The 16,399-nt window shown below is 43.9% G+C and overlaps 1 protein-coding gene across 2 annotated transcripts in view; it reads right to left on the reverse strand.

Moving 5' to 3' along the window:
- The window catches only part of ZZEF1 (zinc finger ZZ-type and EF-hand domain containing 1), a 227,694-nt gene that overhangs the window by 89,174 nt on the left and 122,121 nt on the right, over positions 1-16,399 (reverse strand). For both annotated transcript variants that reach the window (XM_033921488.1, XM_033921487.1), the window contains exons 32-35: positions 15,657-15,818; positions 13,442-13,571; positions 8,970-9,108; positions 8,348-8,513 (exon numbers count right to left, since the gene is read on the reverse strand). In XM_033921488.1, the coding sequence (XP_033777379.1) occupies positions 8,348-8,513; positions 8,970-9,108; positions 13,442-13,571; positions 15,657-15,818 (597 nt within the window). The remainder of the gene's footprint in view (positions 1-8,347; positions 8,514-8,969; positions 9,109-13,441; positions 13,572-15,656; positions 15,819-16,399) is intronic.

Here is a 16,399-nt window from a genome sequence, read left to right on the forward strand (position 1 = left end):
AGAGAACACACTATGGGAGCTCAGGAGCTCTTTTCATGTCTAGCACTTGAAGGACATGAAAACCTTGCCTATAGTCCTTTATTTAAAATGAAGACCATGACACTATCTAGTTTACATGAAATGTTGAGACCAACTTTGAAAGTAAGAATAGTGTCTGTATAAAAAACAGCTGCCTAGGAGAAACTCAGAAAATGCTCTCCACAGGAGAGAGCCTGGACTTTGAAATCCTCTGCCAAGCAATCAGCTAAGGTCCCTCAAATAAGTTTGCTTCAGTGGCTGAAATGGGGAAGAACCAAATTAAGATTCCAATTCAGGAAGTTCTTCTATACTGACAGACTAAGGTGAAACACCCCTTTCAAAAAATACATGACTGAGGTTCAAAGCAAAGGAAACAAGGGCCATTCAAGGGAACCCTGTAAAACTATGATATGTTGGTATAGAGCAGTGGTCTCAAACTCGTGGTCCAGGGGTCACATAAGGCCCGCCAGATACTATTTTGAGGCCCTTGGTATGTTAACATTGTTTGGAACGTTGCCCGCCTCACTGCTGTAACCTCACGCAAGTGCTTTCCTGCATTTGTACGCAATTATGAGGTGGAGTGGAGAGGACAATCGCGTACAGACGCAGGAAAGCACTTGCATGAGGTTATAGCAGTGAGGCAGGTAACCTTCCAGAGCGTAAGGTAACCATTGGAGGCAGTGCAGCTTGTGCGTGTGTACGTAATCTCGTGAATTCTCGCAAAATTCGGCACCTGGCGGAGATTGCTTGATGTAAGTTGGCAGTTGTGTCCGGTGCTGGAGGAGGTGAGAGCTGAAGGCAGTTGCAGACGCAACCACTGGACACTTAAGGCAGAAGTTTTTCAGGCACAAGTCGGATATTGATTCTCCCCTCTACAAAATAGCCTAGAGCACTGTTCTTCAACTGCCGGTCTGCGGACCGGTGCCGGTCCACAGAAAATTCCTGCCGGTCCACGCAGGGCCGGCGAGATCGAAATCTCCAATTCCTGCCAGTCCACGCAGGGCCGGCAAGATCGACAGCTGAAGTCTGCGCAGGGCCGGAGAGATCATGAAGAGCCTTCGACAGTGGCTTTCTCCCCTCCCAGCAGCTCTCCTTACTTACCAGCGCAGCGATTCAGGAAGGCAGCCTTGGGGCTTTTGCTGAGTCGCGGCCACCTCTGATGATGCAACTTCCTCTTTCCTCAGAGGCGGCGCGACCCATCAAAGGACCCGAGGCTGTCTTCCTGAATCGCTGCACTGGTAAGTAAAGAGAGCTGCTGGGAGGGGAGAAAGCCACTGTTAGAGGCTGGGAAGCTGCTGGGCATGGTAAAAAAAAAAAAAAAAAAGGGGGACAGCTGATAGTGGACCTGAAGGGAGGGAGGGAAAAGGAGAGATGCTGCTGGGAAGGGAAGAGGGAAAGGAGTCTGGGAAGCTGCTGGGCAAGGGAAAAAAGGGACAGCTGCTACTGGACCTGGAGGGAAGGAGAAGGAGAGATGCTGCTGGGAGGGGAGGAAGGAAAGGAATTTGGGAAGCTGCTGGACAAGGGAAAAAAGGGACAGCTGCTACTGGATCTGGAGGGAAGGAGAAGGAGAGATTCTGCTGAGAGGGGAGGAGGGGAAGGGAAGAGAGCTACTGCTGGACAGGGGGAGGAGGGAAGGGAGAAGAAAAAAGGAAGGAAACAGCTGGCAGGGAGATTAGAGGAGGGGAAGGGGACAGACAGAAATGAGATGGGAAAGGGGGTCAGCAGAGAAATCGAGAGGGACAAAGATGGTAGACCTGGTGTAGGAGAGATAAAAATGAAGAGAGCAGTGAAGCTGGAATGAATCATGTAAAAAGGAGAGAGGGGGCACAGTACAGAAGAGAAACAATCCAAAAGATATACTGTTCACAAACTAAAGTTTGTAACATATTAGCAATGAAGACAAGAAACCCCAAAAATCAAACTGCAAATCTCAATCTACAGTATGTCGTTAACATTCTAAAACCACAAAGAAAAGAAGCCCCTTACACAACTGCAATTTCAACAGGATATAAATTTTATGCTGATAAAACTGACAAGGAAATGGTGAAATTTGTACTTAACTTCCTTTCCCTTAAGCTCTGCTAAACCAGTCCAGACAAATGGATTTATGGGGTTCCCATACCAGTATATGTATTCCTCAACATAGAGTGGCTCAGTCCAATACACTATTGAAAAGCAAACCAACAATATTTGAATAGCTTTATAAATTAAGCTGATGAAACATCTTAGACCAGCACAAAGTACCAAGGTAGCAGTACAAAACTACAGCAACAGCATAGCACAGTGCCAAAGAATAGTATTATACATCAATGCCATAAATTAGCAATAGTTCATATTTATCTGAATAACAAATTGATTAATATAGAGCAGCATGATAGGGTAGCTACTGGGAAAAACCTGAAGGTCCATTCAAGTTGCTGGATAACTCCAAGAGGACGGGACCTTGCTCCTAACACACTGGAAGACAGCAGCAAACAACATCTCCCCAATACCAGTTATTCTAACTGCAAACAGATCTCACCACCCAGCCAGGAGAAACATTGTAGACAGAAACATAATAGACTTCCAGACCTGCATGCAACACATCATTACACCAACATGGGGAAGAAGTCCAATAAACTCACCCAGGACCCTAGTAACATAGTAACATAGTAGATGACGGCAGATAAAGACCCGAATGGTCCATCCAGTCTGCCCAACCTGATTCAATTTAAATTGTTTAATTTTTTCTTCTTAGCTTTACCCAGTACTGTGCTTGGGTTCCAACTGCCGAAATCTCTGTTAAGACTTACTCCAGCCCATCTACACCCTCCCAGCCATTGAAGCCCTCCCCTGCCCATCCTCCACCAAACGGCCATATACAGACACAGACCGTGCAAGTCTGCCCAGTACTGGCCTTAGTTCAATATTTAATATTATTTTCTGATTCTAGATCCTCTGTGTTCATCCCACGCGCTCAGTCACAGTTTTACTCTCCACCACCTCTCTCGGGAGCGCATTCCAGGCATCCACCACCCTCTCCGTAAAGTAGAATTTCCTAACATTGCCTTTGAATCTACCACCCCTCAACCTCAAATTATGTCCTCTGGTTTTACCATTTTCCTTTCTCTGGAAAAGATTTTGTTCTACGTTAATACCCTTCAAGTATTTGAACGTCTGAATCATATCTCCCCTGTCTCTCCTTTCTTCTAGGGTATACATATTCAGGGCTTCCAGTCTCTCCTCATACGTCTTTTGGTGCAAGCCTCCTATCATTTCGTCGCTCTCCTCTGGACCGCCTCAAGTCTTCTTACGTCCTTCGCCAGATACGGTCTCCAAAATTGAACACAATACTCCAAGTGGGGCCTTACCAATGACCTGTACAGGGGCATCAACACCTTCTTCCTTCTACTGACTACGCCTCTCTTTATACAGCCCAGCATCCTTCTGGCAGCAGCCACTGCCTTGTCACACTGTTTTTTCACCTTTAGATCTTTGGACACTATCACCCCAAGGTCCCTCTCCCGTCCGTGCATATCTTCTCTCCTCCCAGCATATACGGTTCCTTCATATTATTAATCCCCAAATGCATTACTCTGCATTTCTTTGCATTGAATTTTAGTTGCCAGGCATTAGACCATTCCTCTAACTTTTGCAGATCCTTTTTCATATTTTCCACTCCCTCTTTGGTGTCTACTCTGTTACAAATCTTGGTATTATCTGCAAAAAGGCACACTTTTCCTTCTAACCCTTCAGCAATGTCACTCACAAACATATTGAACAGGATTGGCCCCAGCACTGATCCCTGAGGGACTCCACTACTCACCTTTCCTTCCTTCGAGCGACTTCCATTAACCACCACCCTCTGGCGTCTGTCCGACAGCCAGTTTCTGACCCAGTTCACCACTTTGGGTCCTAACTTCAGCCCTTCAAGTTTGTTCAACAGCCTCCTATGAGGATCTATATCAAAGGCTTTGCTGAAATCCAAGTAAATTAAATCTAGCATATGTCCTCGATCCAGCTCTCTGGTCACCCAATCAAAAAATTCAATCAGGTTCGTTTGGCACGATTTACCTTTTGTTGCCTCGGATCCTGTAACCCATTAGATTCAAGGAAGTACACTATTCTTTCTTTCAGCAAAACTTCCATTATTTTTCCAAGAACTGAAGTGAGGCTCACCGGCCTGTAGTTTCCTGCTTCATCCCTGTGACCACTTTTATGAATAGGGACCACATCCGCTCTCCTCCAATCCCCAGGAATCACTCCCGTCTCCAGAGATTTGTTGAACAAGTCTTTAATAGGACTCGCCAGAACCTCTATCAGCTCACTTAGTATCCTGGGATGGATCCCGTCTGGTCCCAATCTACACCCACAACCAAGATCACTCATCTACCCAAAAACGACAAACAACTCGCAAACAGAATACACCACACTAACATGTGCTTACATAAACATCAGAGTTCTAGGCTCAAAGATAGAACACATAAGAGAATGGGTAGAAACTTGAGAAACTAGATTGCCTCTTCCTCGCCGAAACCTCAGATTCCGACCCCAGGATAACAGAAGCTACACGATAAAGATGGTCTGCAGAAAAAAAAAAGAAAAAAAAAAAAGGAGGAGGAGGACTGGCCATCTTAGTCATAAACTCCCTAAACTTAAACATACTAGACAAAACATCCACCCCATACATGGACCTTCTAGCCTGCCAACTATCATGCACCACACTAAAAGGATCCATAACTTGCATGCTCTGCTACATCACACCAGGGAATTGGAACACAGCAAGACCAGAATTTGAAGATTTTATATACTGAAACTCACTAACGTCAGTACACAACCTAATTCTAGGAGATCTAAATCTCCACCTCAAAGACCAATCCTCTAAACAAGAAGAAAACTTACTATCTTACCTTGAAGCCATAGCCTACAATATTTTAGACCCTCAAATCACACATGAGAAAGGCCACCAACTTGACATCCTAGCCTTCATGACCCAACAGCCCATTCTACCAGAGATTCACACCTCAAACGGCACGTGGTCCCGTTCCCTCTGGTCAGACCACTACATATATACCTTCAATATCAACTGGGCTAAAGGCAAAATCAAACCAAAAACCCAAAGCTTAACCTACGAATCACACCAAAACATTAACCCCTCCAAATTCTGGAATAAAGCAGATGCAACAATCCAAGAATGTAACCCCAAAGAATTCATCTCACAATGGTGTACACTAAGTACCTTGTGTACCTTGATGATCTAGCCCCAATACAGACAAAAAATAGAATCAGCAGACGATCAGACAAATGGTTCAGTATGAAGAAGAGAGGGAGAAACTGACATCCATGAGTAGAAGAGGGACCTAGACTCCTTCAAGTACAGTAAAACCTTGGTTTGCGAACATAATTCATTCCAAAAACATGCTTGTAATCCAAAACACTCGTATATCAAAACAAATTTCCCCATAAGAAATAAATTCCACAACCCAAAAATACTGTATATACTCGTATTGTAAGACCTTGCTTGTTTAGAACAGTCACTACACTCCTGCAGTGTCAAAGAGAGAGAGAAGAACCATTGGCTCAGTTATGATGATGTGATGTATGTATTGTAGTGCTGCCCGATTTCCGATTCAAATCTATTCACTGATTCACTTCGGGTGAATCGATTCGATTTTTAAAAAATTGGCCTTGCCAATTCGTTGCCCAACCCTCCTTCCCATACCTTCAGGAGGGGAATGGTCACCTGCGGCTCTGCTCAAAAGACTGCTCCTTCCTACTTGCAGGCAGCAGATCATGCGAGCCTGGTTTCTCTCTTCTAAGCAGCCTGCCAAGGATCGCTGGTGGGATGTATCGATCCTCGGCAGGCTGCCTTGGCCTCCGCAGCACATTTCCTCTGTTGTGGTCCTGCCCCTCCTCTGATGTACGGGAGAGGGAATATGCTGCTGAGGATGATGGCAGCCTGCAAGGATCGCTACAGCCCAATGGTGATCCTCGGCAGGCTGCTTAGAAGAGAGAAACCGGGCTCACACAATCCGCTGCCTGCAAGTAGGAAGGGGCAGTCTTTTGAGCAGAGCCGCGGGCGGCCGTTCCCCTCTAGTGCCTTTTCTTGCTGAGCTGCACAGATGCCGAAGGAGTCGAAGCGCATTAGTGTAACCAAGAACTTCTTCGTTGGCGGAATGGGGGGTGTCTACCTGGTCTTCGACGGCCACCCATTGGACACCATCAAGCTCCGAATATAGACAAGGTTCCCAGAGTTCTCTTTGCTGGCAATATGGCTAGAGTCTTTAACTGGGCTGTTGCAATTCCTGCTGATGTATTACGAGAATTAATTTGAGAGGCAGGAGTGGCATCCCTTTATAAGGGTTTCACTGCAGTTATGCTCAGAACTTTCCCAGCAAATGCAGTCTGCTTCCTTAAGAAGTACCAGAATGAAGAAAGAAGAGGATGTTTGTGGCTAAAGGAGAAAAGCCCACGGGCATTCAGAGTGCTGTAATTAGATAGTACTAACACAATTTGCCTTATTGATGACTTCTGAATGGTAGTGTATAGGTACCATTCAATCCTGAGCCATAGCTTAATGATTTTTAGCAATCTTATAAAATAAGCTTAAATAAAATCCAGGTTCTACACACAAAAAAAGAGGAGACCGGGAAGCCGGGATGGAACAGAGAGGGAGAGAAGCTGGACACAAGGGATGGTGTGGAGGGATAGAAGGGTAGTTGGGAAGAGAAAGGGAGAGCTGGTTGGACCCTGGGGTGGTGGGGAAGGAGGGAGATATGCTGGATGAAAGGGTAATTGAGAAAAGGAGAGATGGTAGATCTGGGGATGGTGAGGTCCATCGCTGCAACTGTGGGGATGGAGATGAAAAAAGGAAATATGCCAGACCTCTGGGGGAGGGAAGGGAAACGGAAGGGGAGGACAGAGATGAAAGATGGATGGTTAGCACCAAGAAAGAATAAAACGACAAATGGGCAGGAGACTCTGGCAAACAAGTTATTAGAAGACAACCAGAGCAAGGGACCAACATGATTTGAATAATGACCAGACAACAAAAGGTAGAAAAATAATTTTATTTTCTGTTTTGTGATTACAATATGTCAGATTTGAAATGTGTATCCTGCCAGAGCTGGTGTTAGACAGCAAGCGTGAACTAGGACCTAAAAGAGAGGAAAAGTCTTTTTGTTTATTTTGTTTACACCACAGCGCCAGTGTGGGTAGGAGAGGGCAAAGGGTGTGAAGAGGCTATAAAATAAACCCATCAGGATGTTTGAAAAAACAAAACAAAACACCCAATTGGACAGGAAAATCAAATCGAATATTCGATTCAGTAGGCTGAATTCGAATCGAAATTATTTTTCCTGAATCGGGCAGTACTGTATGTACTTTTATTGAAAGGCCTTGCTTGTATTTTAATAAAATATATTGAAACATTTGCATACCAAGTTACTTGCAAGGATTTATATTTTGCACTAACATTTAGGGCTCCTTTTACAAAGGTGCGCTAGTGTTTTTAGTGCGTGCTAGACGAAAAACTACCACCTGCTCAAGAGAAGACAGCAGCGGCTAGCGTGCGCTATTCTGCGCGTTAAGGCCTTAACGCACCTTTGTAAAAGGAGCCCTTAATTTCTAGGCGGATTACAAAACTACATACATAACAATGGTTTCAGGGGTGAAAGGTATCTCACAGAGCTTAAATGTAGAAACCAGCAGAGCCTATGTATATGCCTTTCCCTCTGCCAGAACTGGGAATTCAGTTCGCCAGCTGGGCCCACGAGCTGGGCCAAACTCAATCCAGTGCTACATGGTATGTCACTTAGGAGCTTTGGGCTACAATGGTGCCTAATATAGAGCAGGGCTCATAAGCATTTGTTCTCTCTTCATCTGCTGGTAGAGGGGCATAACCCATTTATCTGGAGTGGTCAGGTGGATGCATAAGGAAAAATAACTTTAAAACCAATCAATTTTGATCAATCACATAACTGAAAATACATCAATTTTGTTGACATACAGAATGAGCAGACATATACCTTTGTAATTTTTATTTTATTTTTTTTAAATCAGCAGATGAAGGATTATGTAAGATTTAAAAAAAACAAAAACCAAAAACAACCAAAAACAAAACCCCAACAACCCACCATGGTCTGTAGTAGCACACAAATCTGAACCAGCACAAGTTTGAGATCACAGAGGCCATTTATCAGTGGTTGGTTGCTTTACTCTCTACTCTACCACCCTTTCAAGAAAGGTCTTACATGCAAGACTAACTAGAGAGAAGAGATGTTTGTCTACATTCTTATTAAAGGCAAAGCAGCTAGTAAAACAATTCTTTATTTAAAAATTGATCCAGTACCTGTCAGAGTATTTCTTTGCAAAGTAACAGCCGTAACACAAATCAAAATCATCACACACATTGCAGTTGATCCTGCGGCCTATAATGAGCCCTTGACAGTGATCACAGGCATACTCCATGTTAACCATTTCATGGTCATCCTCATGCCCCTCAGGTTTAACTCCTCCTGTGGAAAACATAATAGCATGCTGTGGCATCAAAGTAAAAAAGACACTATTATTGGCTTCCCAGGTGGTTCAGTCATAGTTCTGCGATGTTTATTCCTAGGTCAAATATTCCACTTTCTGCAAGTTGGCTGACTGGGTCAGGGGAAACCGCAAAGAGTCCAGCCATTTAATACACCACAGTGGTAAGAACAGGGTTAAGAAATTGAGTAATAGACTTAAGGAGGAGCTGGTATTAGGTTAAGCATGGAAATTTATAGGCTGATATCACTGAAGTTCTATTCTATCCTATTTGTGTACCGTATATACTGCCCTATACACTAAGTTTAGAGCAGTAAACCAGATAGGAAGGCAACTAGGCAGAATGGGTAACCACTTATCACATTATTATGTTGCCATTTATATTAAGAATTGTCTGGGCTTCTTTCTTCACAGGTTTCAGAATGATGCTCCCTTACCTAAAAAGCAAGTTTTGCACAAATCCATATCATTGCACTGCAGACAACGATACCGATGCCAGGGTGCAATCTTGTCACATCCATCACAAGAGATTTCCACATTCAATAGATCACAGTAGCGGGCGATAAACATGTGCATCTGAAATATTAATCCACAGATTGTAGGCAGCAATTTATTTTTATTTTTTTTACAACTCTCAGCCCTAACCTTTGTGGCTTCCTTGCATCTAATTTAAATCAACCCCTTCCCGTCTATAATCATATAGCACTGGGACAGACCAAAGGTCCATCAAGCTCATTATCCTGTTTCCAACAGTGGCCTGTCCAGGTCACAATTAACTGGCAAGATACCAAAAGAGTAAAACAGATTTTATGCTGCTTATCCTAGAAATAAGTAGTGGATTTTCCCAAGTGGAGGAGTGACCTAGTGGTTAGAGCTGCAGCCTAAACACCCTGAGGTTGCAGGTTCAAGCCCAGCACTGCTCCTTGTGACCATGGGCAAATCACTTAACACTCCAATGCTCCAGGTAGGTTAGTCAGATTGTGAGCCCAAGAAGTACTTGAGTACCTGAATGTAAACTGCTTAGGCTATAAGCGGTGTATAAACACTAAAATAAATAAATAATAGCTTATGGACATTTAGAAATTTTCCAAAGTTTTTTAAAACCTTGCTAAGCTAACTGCTTTCACTGGTTTTACTCAATAAGAGAAATTCAATTTCACAATCTTTTTACTGATGTTAAAGGGGCAGCTCAGAAAACATTGAAAAAAATAAAAAACAGTATTTTAAATACAACCAATATAAATAAGGACAACCACATTCTTTTAAATAAAACTAAACATCTGCATAGCTGTTTCACTGTCATAGTTAATTCAAACTAGTTTGAAGAGCCAATTAGTGTTGCAGCTAAGTCATCATATTCACTTCTACAGCTTACAGCTCTGCATCCTTGGTGCTGAATACAAATGTCACATTTTAAGCAAACTAGAAACATCAGAATGCGGGACCAAGAAAAAGGGAGAAAGATATTCTGCTCAGGCTGGGTTAGCCAAATCACTCGGTCCCCCACCTTTGCAATACACAGGAATACAATAACTTCCTAAGCAAATTTGGTGCATAGAATATATGTGTTAGTCTGCTTAGATCAGTGGTTCCCAACCCTGTCCTGGAGGAACACCAGGCCAATCGGGTTTTCAGGCTAGCCCTAATGAATATGCATGAAGCAAATTTGCATGCCTATCACTTCCATCATATGCAAATCTCTCTCATGCATATTCATTAGGGCTAGCCTGAAAACCCGATTGGCCTGGTGTTTCTCCAGGACAGGGTTGGGAATCACTGGCTTAGATGATACCTTCAGGAGGTAAATGCATTTTTGACTAAATTTCTAAAGTTTTCGCCCCTTCATCAGGTGAGTGAAACATGAGGTAAGATCATGGATGAACCTGAAGGGAGTACATATCTTGAGAAGTAACCACAAGTGTACTGTTAATACAATAAACAGTTATTGCCACCAATTTATTGGTTCACCTGTTAGCTCAATATCTTTAAACATATTTAGCATCCCCACTAAAAAAACAGCAGCATTCAGAGAAGGTTTGAATTATTCTCCTAAGGCAGCCCTGCACAACAGGTGGCCAAATATGGCTCTCACTGCGGCCAACACCAGGGTGCACTTGTACTGCCTTCCTACCCTGGTGTTTTAATTTTAAATCTTCAGGCATCTGCCACGTCAATGAGCAAGCCTGCCCCGGAGCACTTTATTCTACTATCGTGGCAGGCCTGCATTGCGCAGTGGCTGCCTGATGACTCCTGCTACTGTCATGTATGCTGGGACTCCTGCCTTGCCACCGTTGCGTATGCCAGTATTTCTGCCTTCCTCCTCTTCTCTCCCCACCCCAACGGCGGCAACTCAGTGTGCTTTTAACTTCGCCACAAAGCTGCCGCTAGCATTCATTTGGATGTGGTTCCATCAGGCAGCCTCGGGGCCTTTGCTATGCCTGCCAGCTTTGATGATACGAGAAAGGCCTGCCTAGCAAAGGCCCCGAGGCTGCCTGATGAAACCGTATCTAAACTAATGCTAGCGGCAGCTGTGTGGCAAAGTTAAAAGCAAACAGTGAGCTGCCTCTAGGCTAGAAAGAGGAGTGGTATTGTTGGGGAAGGGAGAAGGAGTACTGCTAGACAGGGGGGAGGGAAAGGGAAGGGAGAAGAAGTGCTGCTGGCCTGGCAAAAAAGGAGGGAAAGGAAAGGTGCTAAACACTGGAGGGGAGGGTGAGATGGTGCATGGGAAGAGAGAATGTTGGGTTGGGGGTGGGGGTTGGTGGGAAGGAGGGATGCCACTCAAAGGAAGAGTCAAGGACAGAGAGAGAAAACATGCAGGAGGCAGAAAGTGTTGGACTCATAGAGAGGATGAGATGGATGGGAGGACAGAAAGGAGAAATGTCACACTCGGAAGAAGGGGGAGAGGGCAGAGAGTGAAAAGTTGACATGGAGGGGGAGAGAGGAGGAGGACCGGATGGTTAGGGGAGGGAAGGAGGACCGGAGAAGCATGTAGGAAGAAGAGAGAAAGAAATGTTGGACTAGTGGAAATGCTGGACTGGGAGGGGGCCAGAAAGGAGGAAGGGAAGGGAGATTGACTGTAGGGGGCGGAAAGGAGGGAGGGAGAGAGAAATGTTGCACTGGGAGGGAAGAAGGAGAGATGACTAAAGGAAGGGAGAGATACCAGACCAGGGAATGGAAGGGAAGGAGGGGAGTTTGGTAGTGCTACAGAAATAATAATAATAGTGGTAGTAGAGAGAGATGCCAGATTATGGGAAGGAGAGATGCCATCCTGGGAAGGGGGGAAAGGAAGGAGAGATATCAGACCACTGGGAGGAGGGAGGGAAGGAGAGAGATGTTGGACTACTGGGGGGAGAAGGAGATATGTCAGACCATGGAAATGGGGAGGGAAGGAGAGAGAGATAGGAAGGGAAGGTAAGTCATGGAAAAGTAGATTTTGAGAAGAAAGCAGAAAAATTGAATGTTAAGTTAATACCAAAGATGGATGCAGGGCAGAAAGTGAAGGAGGAGAGAAAAACAGTCAATGGATAAAAAGGCACTGGAAACATGCAGCACAGAAAAATAAAGTCATCAGAATACAAAGATAGGGAAAATGATTTTATTTTCAATATAGTGATTGAAATGTGTCAGTTTTGAGAATTTATATCTGCTGTGTGTATTGTGTACAGTACTCCCCCGATATTCGTGGAGGTTCTGTTCCAGGAACCCCCGCAAATCTTGAAAAACCACAAATACAGTTTTCAGCGGAGGAGGCAGGAGAGGGCAACTGGAGCAGCAGGAGAGAGCAGCCGGAGCGCTGGCGAGTGAAGGAAATCGTTCGCGGTATGCTCCGACCGCCTCTTCCTGCACTAAAGTCGGGTCTCACCAATCAGGAGCTGCATTGACATGCAATTTCTGTGGACCGGCACTGGTCCATGGACCGGTGGTTGAAGAACACTGTTGTAGTGGGCGTCCCCTCCTGAAGAAGCCAAAATCAAAGAAACTCGAATCATTGAGTCTGTGTGTTGCATGTCAAATAGGGTGTTAAGGTCCAAGTGGCAAGGTAAGCCGTGAAATAGAAGAACTGCCAGTCACACTATAAAGATAAGTACATTGGAGATAGATAAATAAATAAATATTTATTTATTTATTTAAGATGGTAATAAAATATTGTAAAAGTGTGACAAGGCATGGGCAGTTGGGACACTGATGTGGCTATGATGGTCCTGTGGTAACCCTTGCTTATCCTGTGGTATTTTGGTAATGGGTCTGGGCACATTATATTTTTAAAAAATTATTTTTTTCAAAATATTATTTTGGAATGAGGAGTTGACTTATCTCAAAGTGGACTTGTGTTTTTTGGTGGAAAACTTTTACACACAAACAGTGATTTTCAAGTGTGCTCCTAGTGTGAATGGAACAAAAAACAAAAAAAAAAAACCCCAAAACAAAAAAACCCAGGAGATACTTTCAGCACACTATCAGACTTTTTAGTAAAAGGGTTTAATTTTAATGCCAGTTCAGTACCTGAATAGCTTCCAGTGGCAGGTATGTTTAAATCTGGCACCAAGATGGCAGGAGGCAGATGAGTGAAACAGCTAACTTCATTATATTATAGGATCAGTTTGTTTCTGGACTTTGTCAGCATTTCATGAGTATTCAAATCCTTCAGCACAAACCCACTTCTTTGACCAATGAATGTAGCTGAAATTTTTCTTGACAGTAACAGACTAAGCTTTGCCTCCCTAGTTACCTAAAGAACTCAAGAAAGTGGTGTAATGTAAATTATTTTTCACCTTTCCCTGAATTACTGAATAGAGAAAAACAGTAGGGAAGCCAGAAGGCTGTACACAATGGACCTCTGGTGGTCTTTTTATTTTGACTATGTTCAGAATTTTAATTGGTTACAAAAAGCAAAACAAAGAGCTCTTACCTTTCTCCGCTTATCTGGATCTGCATGAGCTATCTTTTCATACCACGTCTCAAACATGCCATCCTGACACTCATCCAGCCACTCCAAGTTCTGCTTGTAGTCTTCCACCTCATCAAATTCATTCCACTGACTGAAAAGGATGACAATCAAAATCAAGTCTCACTGAATACAGCTCTTAGGCAGGTTTAAAATAAATTGTGAGTGAAATGGTGTGGTGGCCGTGTTAGTCTACTTTCCAAGGTAATATAAAATAAATAAACAAAAAACAAAGAAATACGGTGATACCTTTTTTATTTGATTAACTCAATGCATTTTATGATGAGCTTTCAAAGGTAACCCTTCTTCAGATCAGAAATAAGCACTAAGGGTTACCTTTGAAAGCTCATCATAAAATGCACTGAGTTAGTCCAATAAATCAATTGTGGAATAAAGATATTTGGAGGTGGGAGAAGAAGGAAGATAAATTGCTAAATACATCGGCAATCTCATGAAAATTTAAAATATGCACCATGTAAACTAATAACAAGACACCCAGCTATAACTGGTTTAGAGGGCCTAGAATTACAGGAGGTAATTTAAGACTTTCTAGTGCATAATATGGTATTTTATGTGCAGTGCTTTCAGAACTGCCCAAAGGTATACATGCATAAAGCATATGCTACCAACACATGAGGCCAGATTCCATAAACAGCGCCTAGTGACACCTACATTGTAGGCACCGCTCAGCGCAGTTGTCAATCAACTGCTAGGCACCATGTACTGTATACAATCCTGCCTAGTTGCACCTAGTCGTGCTTAGACATCGCTAGGCATCCTGGAGATAGGCACTCATATATTAGGCCAAACTCGGACACTTAAGTCAACCACACCTATTCTCCACCCCTAATCACATCTACTTTTCAGGTAGGCATCATTATGTGGCGGAGGGCAGCTCCACTTAAGTGTCACTAGGCGTTCTAACAGTTCGGTGCCGATCTCTTAATTGCTCATTTTTTATTTTTTGCCAAATACTGGAACAGTCAATTACCACGCCCATTACAAAAAAATTGAGTGTGGATTCCAAAGCTAGGTGTCACTAGGCATCCTCGATTAGGGAACCCTATATACAATCTGGTCCACATCGTATACTACACTAGTCTTGAAGCCCGTTACATTAACGGGTGCTAGAATATATGTCTGTCTGTCTTTCTTTCTCTCTCCCTCCCACTGTCTCTCTCTCTCCCTGGCCCCCTTTCTCTGTCTTTCTGTCCCTCTCCCTGCCCCTGTGTCTTTCTTCCTTTCTTTCTGTCTCCCTCCCTCCTGCTGTCTGCCTGTCATTTTTTCCCTGTATTTCCCCATGCAGCAGCAACAGCATTTCCCTCCCTCCACCCCCCACTTCCCTGTGCAGCAGCGGTATTTCCCTTCCCCTCCAGGGCCCTGTGTAGCAGTAGCAGCATTTCCCCCCACCCCCCTTCCCTATTCTTACCACGATGTGGCCTGCTCCTTTTGGCCCCTCCCGCTTCCCTTCCCGTGGTCTAGCCTGCTCCAAGGGCCCCCTTCCCTTATTACGTTCCTCGCAGGCAGGACCAGCTTCTCCCTGCACGTTACCTTTTTTAAAAATTGTGTTGCCCTCCCTCGCGTGGCTGCCTGCCTGTCTGGTCCCGTTGAGCAGCTCGCAGCTGTAGTCTTTTTTGTCGGCGCTTCCCTGCCTGCCCTGCAGTCTGGCCTGCTCCGGACAAATTTTTTTTTAAAGTTTTAAAGTTGTCGTGGCGGCTCCTCTCAATCCCTGCCAGCGTCGGAAGCCTTCTCCGACGCTGGTGCGGCTCGTGAGAGAAGCAGACACCGTGATCTTTTGGAAAGCAGGGAGTCCAGTGCTGGCGGCCAGTCCTGCCGGCGAGTGTAAGTAGATGCTGTAAGGCTGGGGACTCACACATGCGCACTCTTGCGGCCACAGACCTACATCTCACAGATCATGGAAGCACGCAGGTATGAGTGCACATGCGTGGCTAGGGTTTTATTATATAGGATTGTATAAACACATAGGTATTCCTGGGGGTGAAGTTATGAGAGTCACATGTACATTAAAAATATGTGTGCATCTGTGTACATTTGGACAGAAAAGTTACACTTTCATCAAAAGCAGGTGTAATACTGCATTAAGCCTACTGCTTGTACCAATTTATTCTATTAGCTTAAGTAGATCACTGTTACATCAAGAATGCATTATTCCTCTTACCAAATCACATTGTCATGGATACTTATATTTTCCTGAGACATGCTTAAAAGAAGATCTGGAAGTTTTATATCAACAAAGAAAGATAGGTCCCTTGGCTCCCAACTCATATCCAAAAGGTGTAGGAGACAGATCTGTATGCAGGACAGGGCTGGAAGCAATGATCTAGAGGGAAAAAAGCAAATCTGAAAGTAATCTCTATTTTAAGAGTGTTCGTACTAGGGTTGTGAATTGTGTTAACTGATGCGATTGACGCACAATTAAAATTGCATCACATTGCTGTACTTACCTTCCTCTGCTAGCCCCCAGAACCTTCCTGCCTGTTTCTGTGAGGGTGGGATACAGCTATAGGAAGCCTGCTTGCATTGCAGACACTATCTGCAACTTAGGCAGCTACAGCAATGCGATGGTTAAACCCATGGGAATTGGGGAAGGGAAGTTAGCAGTAGATTTTGCAATTAACTCAAGAAAAATCATGAGATTAATTGCAAATACATTTTTTTTCTAATACCATAAATATATCAATGTTACCAGCCAGCGGTGGGATTTCCTTGTGCAGAATGCATTTCTCACAAAGTGGAGAAAAAGGCTCAAAGCGTTTCATAGAGACAGCAATCAGTAATGATTTTCAGCTGCTCACTTTTTGTCAAAGGCATAAAAAACTCCACAGTTTTAACATGCTAATCTCAACTCAGGGACCAAAGCCACCACTGTGAACAGGGGAAAAAAAAAAAAACATCAATGGG

Source organism: Geotrypetes seraphini, chromosome 15 (genome assembly GCF_902459505.1).
Source record: "Geotrypetes seraphini chromosome 15, aGeoSer1.1, whole genome shotgun sequence".
NCBI lineage: Eukaryota > Metazoa > Chordata > Amphibia > Gymnophiona > Dermophiidae > Geotrypetes > Geotrypetes seraphini.